This window comes from Rhipicephalus microplus, chromosome X, assembly GCF_043290135.1.
Source record: "Rhipicephalus microplus isolate Deutch F79 chromosome X, USDA_Rmic, whole genome shotgun sequence".
Lineage (NCBI taxonomy): Eukaryota > Metazoa > Arthropoda > Arachnida > Ixodida > Ixodidae > Rhipicephalus > Rhipicephalus microplus.
This window is the reverse complement of record NC_134710.1, coordinates 151761942-151782493: the sequence shown is the minus strand read 5'-3', so window position 1 is coordinate 151782493 and position 20552 is coordinate 151761942. Positions and strand designations below refer to the sequence as shown.

The 20552-nt window shown below is 44.4% G+C and overlaps 1 protein-coding gene across 7 annotated transcripts in view; it reads left to right on the top strand.

Annotated features, from left to right (window-relative positions):
* The window catches only part of LOC119177035 (serine/threonine-protein phosphatase 4 regulatory subunit 1), a 148846-nt gene that overhangs the window by 1447 nt on the left and 126847 nt on the right, over positions 1 to 20552 (top strand). For 6 of the 7 annotated variants that reach the window (XR_012887053.1, XM_075878006.1, XM_075878008.1 and 3 more), the window contains 2 exons: positions 986 to 1030; positions 8531 to 8717. Coding sequence is in view for 5 of the 7 variants with exons in the window: in XM_075878006.1 (XP_075734121.1) it covers positions 986 to 1030; positions 8531 to 8717 (232 nt within the window). In the remaining 2 variants the exon portion in view is untranslated. Of the gene's footprint in view, positions 1 to 985; positions 1031 to 8530; positions 8718 to 19299; positions 20271 to 20552 lie in introns of those variants that run through there. The other variant, XM_075878010.1, reaches the window with a different exon arrangement.

The window sequence follows — 20552 nt, the reverse complement described above, 5'->3', positions numbered from 1 at the left end:
CTAGGCCCCCGTGCTAATGAATGGCAATTCGCCGTCTAATCATCGGCGATTTTTCGTGGCGTCGAAATTACGCGTGCCGTGCTGCAAGCATGGCTTCACGGCAGCGCAGTCACATGATTTTTTTGCCGAGCCTACACGATGTGGTTTCTGCTGCTCGCTACTTCCGTTTCTAGTCTTGTATGTTGCGTAATTGGGTTAGTGCCCAGCAGGCTACGGTCTTCGTTGCGGTCAAATGCGCCACGAGTCCGTGGCCTGCAGTTTTGTCCTTATCGGATCACGACAAACGGCAGGTGTGTTGCGTGATTTTTTGACGCCATGTCGGGGAGGAGGTTTTACACGTGGGGCTGACGCTCGGGGCAGGCGTTATTTAAAATGACGCAGTTGCTCACTAGCCGCGGCCCCAGCCTCTTTCGCCGTCAGACTCCGTGTGGTCGAAGTCATGCGACTTGTTGGGTGGCAGCTGTGTAGAGGTAACTGATCTAGCGTGATGCCTTAGGTTTTCATGAAAACAGTGCACTACATTCGTTTCACACCTTTCATTTGTGATGTGAGCTACGTGATGGGAGCTACACAAGTTATGAAAAAGTACCCCCTTCTGAGCCCCGCCGCGGTGGTCTAGTGGCTAAGGTACTCGGCTACTGACCCGCAGGTCGCGGGTTCGAATCCCGGCTGCGGCGGCTGCATTTCCGATGGAGGCGGAAATGTTGTAGGCCCGTGTGCTCAGATTTGGGTGCACGTTAAAGAACCCCAGGTGGTCGAAATTTCCGGGGCCCATATCATATGGTGGCTTTAGGACGTTAAACCCCACATTATCAACCCCCTTTGGAATAATGACCGAACTCGTCCTCCTAATATTGTCTACATAGCTGTGCCCATTTACAAATTGTCATTTCACATCGGGGCAGCATACAGCAAATTTAGCCTTGACTGCAGATTTACGATATGCACACATTTGAAGTATTTATCCTGTTTTTGTTTGTTGCAGGCCCCCCGTTGGGTGAAGCAGACCTGCTGAATACAGAGAACGAAGGTGGGCATAGTGTGCTGTTCAGCTTGAGGAGCATTTGTTCTATTTCTACCTTCTGGTCAGCATGTGTAGAAATGTAGCAATTGACACTCTTGCTCTTTCCACAATCCTGTGGAATGAGAAAGAGCTTGTTCAGCAAGGCACTGAAGCAACACAACCGTGCACTTTTCTTGTGCCCTTCATTAATGAAAAACAAGAAAACTTTTTACATGGAATTGTCGGGATTAGTAATATGTACCCAGCTAACAAAACATTCGTTTCTGGAAGGGCTTATGCTGGCTGCAATACTTATTACACAACACATGTTCAGGTTTGGTGCCGCATTATGAAACATTATGAAGTAAAATAAGTGTTGCCGAGTTTTCCATATATGTATGTGCCTTGCTAAGGCCATCTTTGGCAATGCACTGATGAAATTGGCTCGGGACATTTCTCGGTACACTTGTTCATGCAAAATAAGCTTCTAAGGTGTGCAGTTTTCTTACAAATTAATTTTAATAATTATGTCACTGTCCAAATCGCAAGTGCTGAGCATCAAATTGAGACAGCAGCTTCGAGGAATATGGCATTTGTGGGCTGGTGTTCGGGGCTAAGTGGCACTGTTGCTTGCGTTCTCAGTTTATGGTGAAGCGATTGGTAGCAAATTATGTTGCACTGTTGGCTAATTGTATATCAGCCGTACAAGCAGCTTGTGCAATGCCAGTCATGTTCAGCAATGAAGCCTTGCTGAGCTGTAGTTTGTGTATTGGCCATCGGTAACATTGCATAAAATGTCTGCCAAATAAAGTTGTTTCTGTAGTTCAGTTTTAAGCATAAATTGAACAATTCATTTTGCGCTATGCAAGCAAGAAAATGAAATCTTGCGATTCACGTAAACTATCCAGCCCTGCTCCCTGTGAAGGCTTATTCTTTGGTACTTCATCTAATGGAAGTGTCTGTGTACATGTAGTTGTGTGTACTAATTGCTGTGCAGATTTTTTTATTTAACTCAAGTCAAGTTTATTAAATAGTTCAGTTGAGTTACATGGTTAGCGTTATTACAGCCAGAGGTCCCAAAGTTTCACAGAAACTGACAGGGGGACCTCCTATGGCTACATGGATGGGGTAACTGTTGAAATACATTGTTCACCCTTGTCCGGCAGCAAGGAAATGTAGTAAACTGCTTCATTTAGCAACATTTTGGGGCGGTATTGGCATTGCCAATTGTGGTCTTACTTATTGGCATTGGTCTTATTTATTGAAGATGAATTGCAAAAAAGCACAAGTGATGCAGTATAACGGATAGCTGGGCGAGTTGGTATGTATTCATGATATAACTTTTTTTAGCGCGCACGAAAAACAGGATTTTTGAAAGAAAAAAAAAACGTACGACCTGGAAACACGCTCGGAGCATGTGCGTCATGTGACAGGCAAACATACAACGACATGGCTAAATAGAATATAAACAATGATGCTTCCTTTGCTTCGTGATACACAAATTTTGCTCTCACATAGAGATAAACTAACATGTGAACTGATGGAAGCCTTCCATTATTATGGGTGTAGAAACAAATTATTAGTCAACCATCGGTGGCTTTGACAGATCCAGTACATTTTTAAAAATTCTATTTAGCCGTGTCTTTGCATATTTGCCTGTCACATAAATTGCACATGCGCTGAGCTGGTTTCCAGGTCCTTATATGTTTTCTTTCTTTCAAAAATAAATTAATTGCGAGTTATCCCTTGCCTGTCTCTTTCTTGTCCTGTTTTTTGTGTCCGCTAAAATTATATCATGAAAGCACGAGTGACTTGGAGATGCAATGGTGCTCATGTGTACAAAATATTGAAAACATTTGTTCTATGTCTATGCACTATTTAATGTTGCCGTGATGCGGGTTGTAATGTGTGCTACGTGAATGATGGTGCACCTGCTGACGTGGGCTGTCACTAGTGCTATTCAGAACAAATTAAGTGGGCAGTTTGGGCTACCTTCGGTGTTCACATTGCAGCAGGATATGTTGCACTGAGGTTCCGGTGCTTTTAGCTACGGACTTTAGCAGCTGCAAGTTGATCGTGAACAGTGAATAATTACTGTTGAGCTTCGTCGGCATCACAGCAGTCTCCGTTTTAAACAGGCCTGAAGATATGGTTTTATGATACAGATGAGCTGCAAGGAGGCAATGACATCTTGGTTAAAGGGACCCAAGACCGTAACGATTTTTTTTGCGTATTATTGAAGTAGAATTGCACAATCCCGAAAACACCATTGTTATTGTGACATGTCGCTTAGCGAGAAAACCTGCGGAAAAAAAATGGCACCAAACACTGTGGCGCAGGAAATTTTTAACAGGTATACTGTGTCCTACGTAGCTTCAGCAAATTTGCTCCGCTGCAGTGGTCTATTGGCTAAAGTACTCATATTTATGATAGGGAAACATGTGGCATTAGAGTTCTGAGTGCAGTTTGTCCATCTAAATCAATTGTTCCTATTTAGTCTCTTTGATGACTGGAGCATTTTTTATGCTCTTTTTGCCAAAGCTTTGAGGTTGTTGAGACTGTTTTTGTTTGTATTCTGCATTTTGAGCTTAACACGTCACCATGCCTGCTGTGTTGTCTTGGTCCAATTTAATTTATATGGCCAACAATTGATGTTTTTTATATTAAGACATTTATATGGCCAACAATTGATGTTTTTTTATATTAAGACATTGCTTTCTGGTATCCAGCAAATGATTGTATTAATTGTGCAGATTGTGAAATTGGAAGGATACAAATAAAGTCAAGGCCATATTCACTTGCCAGAGTATGACCTTGACAGTTGAGTAGTATTGTATTGTTTGACCGAGCAATTCAACTGTGCTCTAGTGGTATTAAGCAGTCAGGCTTCCATTAGCTTTATTATGCTGTACCCAGACCAGTTGTGATTGTACGCATCTGTAATTTAGTTGAAAGTACAGTACCAATTGTTTTGCTCGAGTCGATGCATAGAGTTTCAAATATGGGTCGAAGGTATAGACTCCTTATGAGGCAGTTGCATAGTTATTCTTAATTAATGGCTCGCATTCACAGGGCTTTACCATACATGGCTTACCAATTTTCGAGAAATGTCATAATTTTTAATCTAATTTTAGCCAAATTTCAAGGCACACGTGAAAGACTGCTGCTCTAAGTTAAACATGAATATTGCATAACAAAGTGATGAACTTTGAAAGAAGGCATGTTGTTGTAGAAAGGGGCAAGCCATACCTCTGGACTAGTGGATTACCTTAATTTGCGTGTCATGATTGGTGTTTATCCGTTTCATTTGTGGTCTGCTTTAAAAAAAAAACGCTGTAAACTAAGGGGCAATAACCACCGAGACATATCTTCTTGACACTTGCAGGTGAAAGAGTGCTTTGCACAAACTTGTAATTCGAGAAACTTAAGCGCCAACCGTTGCAGGCAAAGGAGCAGTCCACTTGTGTGTTTGAGATAACCGGCCATTTTCGCTCTACAGTTTCTGTTGTGATGTCTTTATTCAAATTTTGAATAGTCATGGAAAGTTTTTGCTGAATATAGCAAAATCGACTGCCTTTTCTCTGCACCCATTGCTCTCGGCTTCAATATTGCCTGGATTGAGCGGAGTCTTGAAATTCTTGAAATAATGGGCATGCCATCAATTGATCTTTACATTTTTATGTAAACAATAGCCTGCAAGTTTCTGATAACAAGCTTGATAACAAGATCGAAAAGTACTGCTTATAAAATGGCTATGAGCTCTTAGGATTAACTACTGCAGCTAGGATAACTACGAAGGGTAAGCTTTCTGTCGCGCAGGAAAAACTGGATCGAGAAAAGTCTATTGTTGGTCCCTTTAAGAAAGTGGCAGAAGCACCAACTACTGGCACAAGTTGGTATGAATTCATGCTACTGAAACTGGCACCACAAAGTCGGAAAAAAAAAAAAAAACACAAGTGCAGAAACACACACAAGTGCAGATTCTCACCTGATATTTTATTTGGTAGTTTGTTAGGTGCCCAAGAAATTAGGAGGAATTTGCTGTTTTGTAAACAAAAAAGTAGAAATTAAAAAAGCAAAGATTAGTGTAGGCTGTGATGTTTACCACCGATCTCAAGCAGTTGAGTGTGCCTCGGGTGTCGTTTATCGAATCCCCCTGTCATGTGGCACCGCATAAATAGGCCTGAAATAAAGGCATGTGAATGTTAGGATAAGAGAACATGATACGGGTGTAGGTACCGATGTGCTATAGTATATGGCTGCAACATTGCCAGCAATGTGGATATGCACCCCAGTGTGGAACCAGCATATTGTCATGGCATCATAATGAGACAACTGGAGAAAATATCGAGGTTCGGCACATGCAAAATGAAATAGAATCGTGAATCAACTTCCCATTTGTAGCCTTGCAAAATAAAGAAATAGCTAGGTATTCAGAGTTCTGATTCAATATGTTTTTAAGAGATTAAAAAAAATGATGTTTGGAAATGTTTGGAAGTAGTGCTTCTTTAGTGGCAATAAGTAGAACCATGTCAAGCCGTGATGCATGTTGTACGTGGCATGTACTTATGTGAATCAAATCGCAGTGTGCAAGCTAGAACAGCTGTTGTCCCTTACTACTGTTTATAGCAAGTGTTACAAATACAACATCTGCATAGCAGATAAGAAACTCGGTAAATGATTCAAGGTGCTTTCTGCCTTAACATTTTATTTCTTTCCAACCTGTATCGGGGTTCATGCAGGTTCTTGAAATCCTCAAAAACGCTTTTAATTTTAAGAGTTCATTTTCAAGGCCTTGAAAGTGCTGGAATTTTTGCAAATGCTTGGAATTTTCCTTTCTTTAATAAGTATTTTCACACATTTCACAGTGCTGTATTTGTAATGCCATAATTGTAGCAAGTGGCATATGTAATTTGCCCCCCACAAAAGAATTGAGAGCATTAATACCTTTTGGTGTGTTCACTTCACTAGTGTGTTCACTTCATAACAGCAATTGCTGACAAGCTATGTACAGTAGAAACTGTCTGATGTTTTACACACACACACACACACTCTCACCCATTCACACTCACTCTCAAAGAACGACGCTGTTGCCGGTAGAACTATTCGATCATTGGTTAAAGTATTGAAAGTAGTAAGGATAAACAGTAGAGTGGACAAATGGCACAGCTTTACCTCTGAGGAATGTTTATCATTTTAGGGCTTATAGAAGTCCTTGGTGGAAGGCTGGCATGTTTTTCGTGCCTCTGCCAGGATCTGTCCATTTCGGAGCGCTTGGATGGCCTTGTGGCAATTCACATAACTCATTGCCATTGCCCATTCCTCAGCACATCTAGTGAAGCACCAGCTTTCGACGTGTATGGCAGGAATGTTGTGTGAACAATGTGGGGAAAGGCCATTCTAATACATTGGTGTTCATAGGTGGTTTTATGGTTCGTACGCTGGAAACATTGGCGGAGAAAATGAATTAGTAAAGCACATTTGGAGTTCTGTGTATTTGTAGAAAAATGTGCTGCCAAGCTGTTCACCAAAGAACAGTAAACATTGCTTATTTTTTAAGTAGTTTTAAACAGGTAAGCTTTAGCCTAGGTGCAATACTGGCTTCCATTTTATAATTGTTGGGCTTTTAACGTCTCAAAACCACCATATGATTCTGAGAGATGTAGTGGAAGGCTTCTGTGAAGTTTCAACCACCTGTAGCTCTTTCATGTGCACCCATATCTAAATACGCGAGCCTCAAGCTTTCTTGCCACCATAGGAAATGTGGCTGCGACCTGGGGATGAGCAGTCGCACACCATAACCACTAGATTACTGTGTCAATTCTACCATTTCTAGTGGCTAAGGTACTCTGCTGCTGACCCGCAGGTTGCGGGATCCAATGCCGGCTGCAGCTGCATGTCCGATTTAGGCGGAAATGTTGTAGGTCCATGTGCTCAGATTAGGATGCACGTTGAGAACCCCAGGTGGTCAAAATTTTCGGAACCCTCCACTACGGCGTCTCTCATAGTTATGTGGTGGTTTAGGGACGTTAAATCACGCATATCAATCAATCAATTCTACCATTTCACAGCTGAAAAAAAAATTGTGGATGGACAATTCATATCTAAGATTTGAAGTGAATGTTTAAAGCCAGTGTGTACCTTAATCTACATTATAATGTAGCCATCTACAAACATTATTTGGGTTATTCAATACAGCTAGGTGTTTCAAAATCATCCAGTGTGAGCGGCATTATGATGCATCAGATTGTTTTGCATCATTTGAATAGTTTCCCGGGGACATTAAGTTTAACTTCTTTTGTGCATGTTATTTTTCACATCCTAATTAATGTTTATCGTGATGTGTCACCCTGGCATCAATTGACTAGTTCAAGTTGAAAATAAAGAATGTAGTTGGGCTAGATTCATTCTCGGCTGTAGCTGTACTAGTGCTCAGTCACTTGTTCAGCCCCGCCGCGGTGGTCCTCGGCTGCTGATCCGCAGGACGGGGGATCGAATCCCGGCTGCATCTGATGCAGGTGAACATGCTGTAGGCATGTGTGCCCGGATTTCGGTGCAAGTTAAAGAACCCTAGGTGGTCGAAATTTCCAGAGCCCTCCACTGTGGCATCTCTCATAATCATGGTAGTTTTGGGATGTTAAATGCCACATATCAATCAGTCACTTGTTCAGTGCACGCCTGAAATGTCTATTGACTATCCCTCTCCCCATTTTCTGTTTTACTCTGTTGTGCCTGCAGGCTACAAATTCATGGCAGATTGAATTTTTTTCTAAGACTTTGTGGGTAGGGTGATTCTGTTAGGGAATAGGTTATATGAAATCAAGCAGTTGTCCTATACTTTATTTAGATATGGCACAAAGGTCGAAGGGCAGAGGATAAGGATCATGTTGAAAAAGCCATACCAGTCTCTGGCCTGGCAAAAAGGGACATATCAAATGTTCTTATGCGAGAACATACATGAGCTACCTGTTATACATCGTGTGGGCATTGAGTGGCCGGGGCAAGGCCGCTAACCAAGAGTTTGAAAGTGTTCCCCCTCCCTCAATAATTTTCATGTTTTAACTTGATACTAAAATATTTACATGCCTTCACAGTAACCACAAAAGGTTTCACCCGCTCCTTGGAAAAAATTTCTTGGTATTTCCTTGGGCAGTGGAGATGCAAGGTTTATGTTTAAGTGGACGATAAAAACTTCAAATATATAATGATAGGGTTGCAGCAGAAAGATGAGATAAATTGTGTTGTGCTTTTACAGCAAATACTGGAATATAAAAACTGGGCAAGTATTGTGGCACTGTTTTTGACAGATCGATGATAGGCATCGTGGTGCACATGGCTAAGGAAAATGTTTTGGCAGTGGAGGTCATGTTAGCCATGTAGACAGTCTGCAGTTGATCATCTGAAATATCTATTGCAAAATATCAGTTGATGATTACTCTAGTTATGCGGGAGAGATGTTTTGAGTGAGCTATAATAGGTTATGGCAAGGACTGAAAGACATGTGTCCTGTTTATTCATAATTCACAGAGCTTGGTCGCTGGAGCCACTTCTCACTTGCCATGCTGGCAGCTGAGCAAGAAACGGCTTCTGCCGAACAGCGTGGAGAGGGCTGTGACGACGATGATGACCCCTCTGCTCGGCGTCATGAGCTTGAGGAGCCTGATCCTGTCACTAAGCTGGAACGCTATGCTTACAGTGACATTGTCTTCAATCGGTGAGTTGGGAAGCCAGCTATAGTCTTACTCATGTAGAAGGAGTACCTCTTTTCTGGACTGTAGCATGGGATTGCCAAAGGCTGATATTGCTGCCTCAGTAATTGTGTATTTGGGTGGTCACTCATTTTTGCACAGCCCTTATTGGAAAGTTGTCTAGAGGGCAGTATGCTTGAATTTAATTTGTATTTACCTTCTTAATGAAGAGGAGGATCCCTTCCTTTCTGGGCTGTTTCACGTGTATACAAAAATCGTCGCAGCTTCAGCCCTGCATTTTTGGTAGTCACACGTGTTAACAGCCCAGAGGGGCTTGTGGCGGCGCCCAGGGAGTACATTGACAAGGTGTATACTTCGGGGCAGCTCTTATCTAATCTGTTGTGCTTGTGCATGTAGGTTGATGGGTGTTATGGCCAGTTGCTATCACAGACTTGTGAAATGCCCTCTGATACTGATTGTCAGGGTTGTCACCGTAACTGCACAAACTGCATTGGTATGTTGTAGTCTCTTGACTCCATGCAAATGTTTGTCTTCAACTGAAAAAACAAGGAATCCAAGGCAGTGATGCTACCGCTGCACCAATTGCACCAAACTGCGCTGAATTCACCTTGCTGCTAGATGCTACATTTCTTCAAAATTCGGCGAGTCTGCACCCAACCTGTTTCAAAGGGCATGCTCAGACTTTCAGAAACAAAACTACTTGAGGTTCTCCCATTGCAAATGATATCGCGGTGCGCCTGTGTCAGACGCAACCTAAGCTAAACGAAGCCAAATTTGGCCAAATGTCTCGGTTGGGACACAGTGAATGCCAGATCTTTCAGATTTTCTAGGGACCGGGAAACCATGCATGCATCACGTGATGAGCGCCGCTGATTATCAAATGGAGCATGTGAAAACGATGATGCAGAACCTAAAGGATGGGGCAGAATAGAATACTTGTCTGGACTTCCGCGATGCGTGTGTGCACTTAGAAGATGCCCCACTGTAGGAAAATCTCCCGCGAGCGACACGTAGCTCTTGCTGCCACTCGAGACTGATCGTTCCTAGTTGTGTGCAGCACATAGCCTACACATCTGATGCCGTTCCTACCGGGGCACTTTCGTACACACGTTTGTCATAAAAAAGCGTTCTTGACGCCCACTATGTTCCTGATCACTCACGGGCGCGGTGATGGCAAGCTGCTCTTGTTCGTGAAGGCACCGCATCTGTGTGGTGCACTTAGCAAATTGGCTCAGAAAGGCAGCGTGCGTGAGCGATTAAAAGCATTCAGTACGGCAACTGCGCCACAGGCAATAACATGCAGTTTGCTAAAGATACTTATCATAAAGCAATGAAGTCTTAATGGCGTGTTTGCCGCCATCACGCCTCCGAGCATTTCTGGTGAAGTGAAGTGAAGTGAAGTTTATTTTCCTTTCACACAAAGGGGGTAGCCGGGGCTAAAGGCTGGTGCTTATCCGTTTCATCGTCTCACCCCGCCGTGATATCAGCTTCGAATATTTTTGATCCCCTTCACAACATAGCACTTTTGCATTGCGGTAAAGCTGGCTTTTAGACATTCAAGAGTCGTTCGTTTAAACCTACGAGGTCATATACGTAGCAAAGGTAGAGAATTTAGGTAAGGCTGTTTCATACCTGAAATGTTGGCTGAAAGCACCCCCCCCCCCCCCCCTCTCCAAAAATCGGATGCTGAAGAGTGTCAGCGTGGAAATTCCAGATATTCTTATCCATAGACGTCGATAGGGCTTGTGATGCTGCTGTGAAGTCTGAATTCTCCAGCATGTGTGAAAAATCGGCAGTCTGAGCTCAATTTTATCATTGGCCTTGTCTTATAAACATGGTCCGGTTGTCTGGCGATGATATTGTTTATTCTATTATGCTTGAATAGCGTGCAGCATATTGTAATTTTATCATCTGTGTGTCATGAACATATTCCAAAAACGTCGGGAAGGGGTGGATGAAAAAATCCATAAACAGGGGTTGTCGGGACTGCGTTTCAATAAATGGGCTTGTTTTTGTCAAGGCTAGAACAGAACAGTTTTGTTCCTAAGAAGACAAGACCGATTGTTGGAACGTCGACTTGACACAACCCCTGTTTACGGATTTCTTCGTGAACACAATAGTTCATATCTGCTCCGAATGCCACTTTTGCTGCTCCAAAAGCTGCTCTGAAGCAGCCTAAGCCACTAGCATCACTGCCATGGGGATGCTCTGTCACATTGTGCTCAATTGACAACCAGTTTTTGTGCACTCTTTTCATCTGATGGGAAGCTTACTCTCGCTAGTACTGTTTACCCAGAATTGTTTCACTAGAAACAAGTGTGGCAATATTTTAATAAAATATTTTATCTCCATAATTCCTTCTGCTTCTGCATGCCAACTCTGCTAACTGATAATGATCAGACATGAGCAATAAACCGAGCCATCTGTATTTTACATAATGTTGACAGCAGCATAGTTTCTTTATGAAATGTTACGATTGGTGGCTGCACAAGTGATCAAAAACGCTTTAAAGTTGTAGATATGTCATACATTTTTCTGCCTTGTGAAACTCCCTGTTAACTGTAAAATGGGTTCAAGTGGACTCCTGAAGGGGGCCTTGTGCGATACCGAGCCATTTCAGAACCCACTGAGACATCGACGACTGACTTGTTCGATAGCACAAAGGTGCAGCTGACTTTTTTTATGCCATGACCAATGTTGTCGATAGCTACCAGTAGCGAGACAAGCTTGGGTGACCGAAGCATCGCTAGTTCGATGATCCTGACAAGTTGCTTATGTGCACCATGCATGTCTTCAGGGCGCAGTGCAGTATGGTTTTGTGACTGGTTTTATTGTGGGGGCAGGTTGCTACACTGGCAGGGTTCTGTCAATGGCTTTGCTTTCTCATGCATATGCAGCACCACCTTTCATTAAACCACGTTCACATTACCAGTCAGCACATATAGTATTTCAGTGATTTGCAACATTAGAATAGATGTTTCTGTGTGTGTGCATAAATATAATATATTTTTTTATATAATATAGTTTTTTAAAGTTTTGATTGTTAAGGGGGGAGGTGGCATTGAAAAATCTTTTTTATTTGTTGACCTACAGCAAATTTGGCATGCATACTCATAAGTGTCTTGAATAGGGAAATATGCAGTTTCATCATGATAGCTTCAGTAGTTCTCAAGTTACATAATTCTACACGATCCAATTACATGGTCTGCTCGTGGAAAGCCTAGCACTGTAACAAAACATGCCAGGAAGCTGCGATTGGTGTTGATCTTTACTCAAAAGAAAGCTACAGGGTATGTCACTCTCATAATTTTTTAGTAAGTTCTTTTTTTTTAGAGATCATCATGGCTGCCGACACATTGTCGAAACAGTGGAACGGACAAATCATCATCCAGAAAAATAACAGGGTCGTAAAACAGAAATTGAAGATTGCTGTACCCACAAGCAGTGTTCAGGGATTCAGGAAAAAAAAAACAACAGAATCAAAATCGGTCCAGTCATTCCCGTGCTACTCTTTCCACGAGCAATGCACAATGTCCAAAACACACTTGTGAGAAAAAGCCTTGTGGATTTTTTCAATGAACTTTTTTGTTTCTCGTTGGATATTGATGAAAATTGGCACACACTAAGAATGACCTCACAGTGCTTCCATAAAAATTTCGAAGCGATACCACAAATACTTTACGAAAAACAAATTATTTCTTCATTGAACCATGTGGAGGGGCTGAGCATAAAGTAAAAAAAAACAGTATTGAGAAAGCTGCATTTAAAGTTTCAACTTTTCTTTACGTCTCTAAGACACCTAAAAATTGTGATCTCAGGTTTGTCTTGTGATATTTGACTTCTTTTCATGATTTACAAAGAACAAGTATGGATTTCAAACCAAGTTCTTTGTACGAAGGAGTGGTGTGATAGGTATGACAGAAAAGATTGTAATTGAATAAAACCATATACTGAAATTATTACACATACTTTTTTGTGCTGAAGTTGTAATTAGTGTAATTAAGTACTTGATTACAAATATTCACTGAAATTTTCTTTATTTGGAGAGAGGTTTATTGCATCAGAAAAATGGATCACACCATGACGGCCTATGCCTTCTTTCTAAATAACAAAGTTATGGGCAGAAGACTGGTGGCACGGGAATTTCTAGCAGTATAATTAATGACACGAAACGGGCATATAAAAATTCGTGCCCCTTATTCATACATGCTCTTTCGCCACTCTAGCCGTGAAACGCATCAACATACAGCCGGTCGGGGAAACTAATCTACAGCAATTCATTAACCTCTGAACATTCATAGACGTTCTTGGCGATATCAAGCACGGCTCCGAGCACGTCTGAATCACATCACAAAAGCTTACTGACAGCGCTCCATATGACCGTGGACAGTGCAGCCAGCGCGTAATGCACTTGCCGCCGGCGTTCGATGACGATGCGCGAAACTGCTAGCCGCTGTTCCGAGTGAGGGGGGGGGGGGGGGTGACCGTAAATTGCCTGTACGTGATTCAGAGGAGCTAGTGAGTGATGTGGTACATTCCTTGCAAAGAAGCACGTCGCCAAGAGTGCCCTTGTACGTCGTTCCTGACCGCAGTCTCGCTGTCGGCGGAGTTAGGCCTCCGCCGATCTGATCGTGCATCCGGTGCGGCCACTCGTAGTAATCAGATCGCGCCGCCGCTTACAGCTTCGTTGCTTGCGAAGAAGCACGTCGCCACGAATGCGCTAGCGTGTCATTCTGCCCGCAGTCTCGCTGTCGGCGGAGTTAGGGCTAAAGACGACTCCAATGACGCACTGCGCTCGTAGTAACCTGATCGCGCATCCGCTTACTGCTCGTAACTAAAGCGTAGTTATATCTTAAGTGATTATCAAGCCGTGAACACGTCACGAAGAGGCGATTTTCGAGAGCCATGTCCTCGCGACGCACAAGCAGCAGACAATGATCTCCCGGAGCGAGCATCAGTCCAATGGCGAGGCGAGCTGAGGCAACATGGCGGCCACGGCCAATCAAAGGCCCCAGAACGACCTTCAAACATTTGCTTTTTGCTCGCTTGTTGTTAATGCTCTTTCCGATGAGCCCAAGAAGCCGCCTCCCGGCCCAAGCATCGCGAAGCTATATATTTTTTGAAAATCGCCGTTTTCTCGCCATTTCCAGAAAAAGTTTTGCTACCTAGGTGGGTGAAACGAATTTTCCGAAGCACTTCTACGCGGTTTTCAGTGTAGATATTTTGGAACCAGATAGAAAAAGGGTTCCAGAAGCTGAAAACATGAGTTTCAAAAAATAGATTTTTTTGCCATTTTTCGCGATCCCAAAGCCGCATCCGTCCCTAAGTTTCACTACAGTGCTTAGCATATTATGTATGTGTCAATTTAAGAATATTCATCCCTTCGGAGATAGAACTTATCCTTGGTCATTGCCATAGTCAATAGCGGCCTTTCCATCGACACAGTAATGCAAAAACGTTTGCAGATCGTTGACAATCTCTTTAGAACAGGCCAATCACTTTGGTATCTCGAGCTTTGCTAAAAGGGACACTAAAGGCAACTATTAAGGTGATGTTGATTATTGAAATAATGGTTCAAAAACCTTGTAGTGCTGGTTTTGCTCTAAGGAGGTGCTTACTTTGACTAATGTCGTGTTTTAATGGTCTGCATGGTGGAAATGCAATTCAAATCACCCACGAATTAAAGCATTCTCTTAACAAGTCGCTGCTTCTGGGCCCAATGTTGCCTGCCTTTACTACACGACCGCTGACACCAGTTGGAGCAGTGCAAAAGTAGGGGGAGCCGCAGTAGCAAGGATCATTGGACAATTTTCTGCAATCTCCGAGGCCATGATTCTGCCATGGCGTCCGAGATGTCGGGTGCGCGGTTTGTGTTTCTCCGGCCTTCCCCATAGCCTCACTCCCCAGCCAAATGAACGAGTATCGCCTCGCGCGCCCGGCTCCCACGAGAGGGCACGCATTTCGGTGGCAGCGGAGACCGCAGCAGATACCAGGGCGCACGTGACTCCAGCGTGTGCATGTTTTTTCCCCCCCGCGTACGAGCAAGAATCACCACCAGAAACTTCTGGCTGAACTGAAGGAAAGTATTATTTTTGTTACTGCATTCATTCTGGTCCAATTTACAAAAAAAAGCATGGCAACTGCTGCACTTTTCTGATTAGTTATTTTAAGGAGGTATCAATTCGTCTATGGCAGTATTACTTTTTCTCTTAATTAAGGCCGGTTTTGTCTGTGCTAAACACCTTGATTTGAATTCTAGAATTCCTCCTCTCTGGAGAGTTGTATGGGGGAAAATATGCTAATTGTCATCGTTGAATCGTATTGCTCTCGTATCGTATAGCGCAAATCTGCAGCGAAAAAAAAAAGCCCATTTGAGAAAGATATGCCTAAGCGTTGACTTAAACCTTGGCCCGACATTCCCAAATAAGCACGAACTAATATAGAAGTGCACAACCGTTTTTTCTCTCGCCGCATGCGAGCTTTGCCAACAGCGCGGCAGCCTTTTCGACCATATGAAGGAGAAAGAAGTGGGCCACGCCCACCTCTAGAAATATGCTCTCTCCATGCATAGGGTTGGCCGGAGAGAAACACGCTGCGCACCTGCCATCTCGGAGGCCACGATTCTGCTACATGGTTCAACTGGGCTCCACAAGATGGCACCACCAATGCAGCCTAACCAGCCAAAATTGAACTTTTTAACTACTCGCGCATTCCCCATTGTAACGCCAGGCAGTTCTTTTTTTATAAGTCAAACTGACAAGCAGCTTTTTATTACATCTCTTGGTGCATAGAAAGTTCTTTTGCAGTTAGTTTGGTTACTAGTGATTAATTGTAGGCAGTGATTATCACATCATAGGGATCATTTCACAAATCCCACTCTTTGCACACGTGGTGCACTACATTTAGCTTCATTTCTCAATGAGGCACTGCTGTTAATAATATTGCTTTTTAGGCGTTGTCGTACATTGAGCTTTCGCTCTGACAAATTGTCGTTTGCCTTTAGTGGTGCTTTAAAAACGCCAGCAAACAGCCCCATTTACCGAAATTCCTAATGGAAAAATGACTGTGTACTTGTGCAATGTGAACGTGCTGTCACAAGAATTTTGAGAATAAGTGCTGTAATAAGGAAGTTATAGGGTTTAAAATGAACGCTTTGGCTGCTTTTGGTTTCTTCCTCGTCCTTCCCACCCTTTTATTTTAGCGGGGAGGGGGGGGGGGGGTAGGTGCAGCTCTTTGTTGCGACTATTAAAGAACCCCATGTGGTCGAAATTCCGGAGCCCTCCACTATGGTGTCTCTCATGATCATATAGTGGTTTTGGGACTCCACAAATCAATCAATCAATTTGTTGCGACTAGGCCCACTTCATCAGCATAACATGACATTAGTAATACGTCAATGATGCGCAGCCAACGGCCAAGCAGGGCTTCCCTAATTTGCGCAAGAAGAAAGCGCGTTGAGAGTATGCGGTACTGGTGAGGTATGCACCCTTCCCGTAGCGTCAAAGTAGCGAGGCTCCTCTTAATCTTGGCTGCATTCGTTCTGGCAACACCGCTTGTCCTGGTAGTCTCTGGCTCTATAAAATGGTAGAGGGCAGCAAAGGAAAATGAAAATGTGGACTGCGCAGCCAAAATGCATCACTAAGAGGCCAAGGGTTTGTTTCATAAGGAAAAGGACCAATCAACAAGCATAGGAAAGAAGCGCAGAATTTTTTTTTCAAAATAGGTCTGTGCGGTGTGCAGCATTGCAATATTCAGAAAATGTGACTGCTGAGGGCTACTGTATGAATTGGTGAGCTTGTTTAGGGTGTGTAAAAAAGAAAAAAAAAAAGCCTGAGCCCGTTTACTGGCCCTGTGAATGGGATGTGATGTCATAGACATGCTGGTGGTGTTCCCTCATCACACCAATATTGTAATGGCAAAGTGTGTTGCAATGTTTCCTTGTAATTGACCTAGCAGGCATAATTTTCATATTTTATTGTCTGTGAGAACCTGTATCTATTAAAATGTTATCGAACAAGGTATAGTAACCTCAGGTGAGTGCAATCCACAGGCTATGGTTCAGCTGACTGTGGTGTGTAGGGTAATTATTAACAAATTTCGCCTGTTGCAGGGCAGGGATAGCTGTGGCATTTTGAAGCTTAATTTTAACAATTTTTTACTGAATTAGCTGCTGATGAGAACGAATGGAAGAACTCTTTAGATTTTTACATTTGTGACTGTGCTCTGCCACATAAGCAGCATGAGGCCCACCCACCATGCACTCGCTTATTCCGTTTAAGATGATGACTGTACATAAAATTGCAAATTTCATTAGTCAGACATTTTATTTGCTATTTCCGGTCTACTTTGTAGTCTTTGTGAAAACCAGCTTCTTTTTAGTAGTCGTAGTTGGAGGCTAGAACAAACTTTTTGCGGGCCATGTTGGAGTTGGCACTATTCTGAGGCGTGCAAAGGGAGAGCGGGCAGGAAAGGCTGGCTACCTTGGGATATGGGTACCCACGACTGCAAGTGCGGGGTTGTAGCGCATCTGTTCCTTTTAAAAAAACTTTTCAGTGCCCTTCTGCATGGAAAATGTGACCTTGTGGCTCCTGCTTTGGAGGTTGATGCTTTGACTACTTGTCCACTCTTGCGATTTCTCCTTTGTTGTAGAACTACAGGAAGAACTTCCACAAACTGAAATTTCAGTTCTCTAGATCTCTTCGTTGTCTCGACACGAAATAATAATAAAACATGCTTATAGATAAATTATTGTTTGAAAATTGGCAGGGTTCAAACCAAAACCTTCTAGACTATCTAAGGCCCTTGATATACCCCTCTCCTAGTGCTTATATTGCCACACTGCGATGGAGCTGCTTTGTCTGCGCTTGCAGAACACTGGAGTCAGCAGGAACGAACGGATTTGCAATGTGCCGTACGTACAGGAGCAAGCGCACAGCAATGTGCGTTTCTGAAAACAGGCTCTCCATGCCCGTCGTAGTGTGATGAGGTTACCGAGGGTGTTCTATAGTCTAAAAGGTGTTCAAAGGTTTTCAGGTCCTCGAACAATTTTCAATGCACCCGTTTAACCAGTTCTTTCCGATATCTGCTTGTGGCAGGGGTGGTGCATTAGGTATTGAAAATGCATAGTTTAACGATACAAGTGAAATAATTGAGCTTGTTAGTGCTCTTGAAGAGTAATTGTAGTCATGCTGATTGACTGAAATGCTTACTCTTACATGCTCTAATGCTTACATGCTCGGTAAGTATGTTACATTCAGGTTCGGAATATTTCTGCCGGTTACGATGTGAACTTGTTGTAAGTAGGTGCACTGGCATCTATTCCTGATGTCACTCAAAACTGCATGGCAAGATTGTGGGGCTAGCCAACTGCTGGGATCCTTTGCTCTGGTATTTTCTTGTTATCGCAGCCTGAGGTGGACGTTTTCTTCGGCCTCATTATCGCAGGGCCGCTATCAGCGCCTTCATGCGCGGCTTCCGTGATAAGTGGCGTGGCGGAGCAGGGTAGTGTATCCGGTTGGCCTCCTTGTATCTTGGCAGCCTTTCTTCAGGGCTTGCTTTCCTTCTGTACCCCTAACACTGCGGCTGCTTCACTCCAACTTCCCCTCGCTTGATCGTTTGGGTAGAGATCATCATTCCTCGTCTCACTTGGGGTGCACCCCTCTGAGGATCAAATTTTTGTGTAAATGGTCAGTCCTGCCGGCTCACCTTGCTCTGCATTGAGGTTCTTTGGACACGTGCTCTCGCGTGTTTTCCATTATCGTGATTGATTCGCGATAGCGTGGCTTCGGAAGTGCTATTTAGTTAGGATTAAGATTGACGAGCGGCTTGGTATAAATCTACTGTATTTGCCCTCAAACCCTCATTCCTTTAAAGACGATAGTCTTTCTTGGGGACCTTCGACGGAAAATTTTGGTCTGTCTGTACATTTGTCTGCTTACTCGCTCTAACGATACCTCAAACGGCCAACCCCATCCGCAGCGCCCACCAATATTGCTCGAGGTGTAGGCGTTCATAGTTGTGCGATTGTCAACTAAAAAGCAATTATTGCGCATATCTCAGGCGCCACAACAACGCTTCGATGTTTTCTATGTCTGCCTTTATACTAGAAGAGGCACACACAAGTAACTCTAAGGAATGTAGCGGTTAATTGCGCTGCGCTGACAGTGCAACGCGATGCTCAAAAGTGTTTCCAACGCTTTGCTACGACGTCACGGTGGTGGCACCTGCCCGTCGCTTTGCGTTATACACCTTATCACCTCCGAGACTGGCGCGCATCTTTCTCCGCGGGCTGCACGCCTTCGTTTTCGAAGGTAACTGCCAGATAACACTTGTGTTTAACTTACCTAGGTGCGCTCGTTCGCCTCCGCCACACGCTCGAGGCACTCTAACGCAGCGCCTGCAGAATACCATTCACCGATTTTTTTGCGCAAAACATCAAATAAACGGTTTGTTCACTCTCTCCAGACGCAAGATTATCGTCTTTCGACGACATTTACAGTGTAACATGTAGATTCGGGCCAATTTTTTATATGGAAGCATTGTCTAAGGCTAACTTCATGTGGAACAAGTTACAGGTACTGTTGTTTTGAGAGTTCGCGTTATGGGACAGGAAAGGGTTTAATAATGCTGATGCTATTTGGAGGATATCGCTTCTTACGGCTATGCTGAAGAAAAAAAAAATATTGTGGGCGTCGGCGTTCATCGTAATAACCAAGCCGTTGTGAGCAAGGTGCGAAAGTGTAGAACGTAACACGCTTAGCATTTGCGCAATATTCCCTAGCGCTTCTCTGAAGGGGTCGGCGTCCCAAGGACTGAGAAAGCCTCGAGAGGCTGGAATTCGATAGTGAAATCTATGCGAGTGGTGATAAGCCGGTTGCAGAGAACGGCGCCGACCGACTGTTCAGACATGTATCACGTCCTTCGGGTCGTAGCTCAAACCATTGGCCGGCTGGGCGCGGCAGGAATGGTGCGCTTATCGGGGTTTGTGCGTCACACTGGCGGCCACTGAATGGGCTGTGGAGAGGGGCTTCGTTTTACTTTCCCCGGTGGCGCGCGCGCTGCTCGGATGGGGGCGCCGGCGGATGGTGCCTCCTTTCCTACGCGTGGATTGGTCGGCAGGGAGTGGGTCTGCTTTCTGGCGCCGCCGGCGCTCCATCCTCCGGGCGCGTCTCCATTGCCGCGCTGCCATGACTAACCGGGACGCGGCCTTCGTGTACGCGCTTCCGCTCCCCGACCGGGCGCGGCTGGGTTCGACCACCCGGTCGGCGGCACGATGGCGTCGTCAGCGGGCGGCGACGACACCGAGGCGGCCATGTACAGCGTCCTCGTGGCTCTCGCCTTCTGGCTGCTCCTGCTTCTGTGGCTGCTGTCGCAGGACGACGCCTGGGCTGCATTCGGCAGCGAGGGACCGTGCGTGCTATCACCACGATGAGCGCACCCACGTTGACCGCGTGGCTCGGCCTTTGGATACCGACTCCGGCCACGTTCGCGCGACGCCGCCGCTAGGGGCACCACCGTCCATGGCGCCTAACTGCACGCTTTTCGCGGGCTCTTGTGGGGTGAGTTATCGTTCTTGTCTGTCACAGAGAGCGCCCTCTGGTCTGAGTGCGTGTGGCACCTTCCTACCGCACTCCGCACCGAGGGTGATGCTCTGGTTCATTTCGCGCACCGGTCTTGTCGTTTGAACGTCTTAGGTCGCGTTATTAGAGCTGCTGATTACGCTTCGTTGCGGCCAGACACGTGAACTTTCCAGGTATTCGCTTGCTTGGGATCAGAATTGTGAAGCGAAAATGGCGCGCGCGAGGGGTAGAGAGCAAAGCGTGAAGGCGACCGCGTGGGAG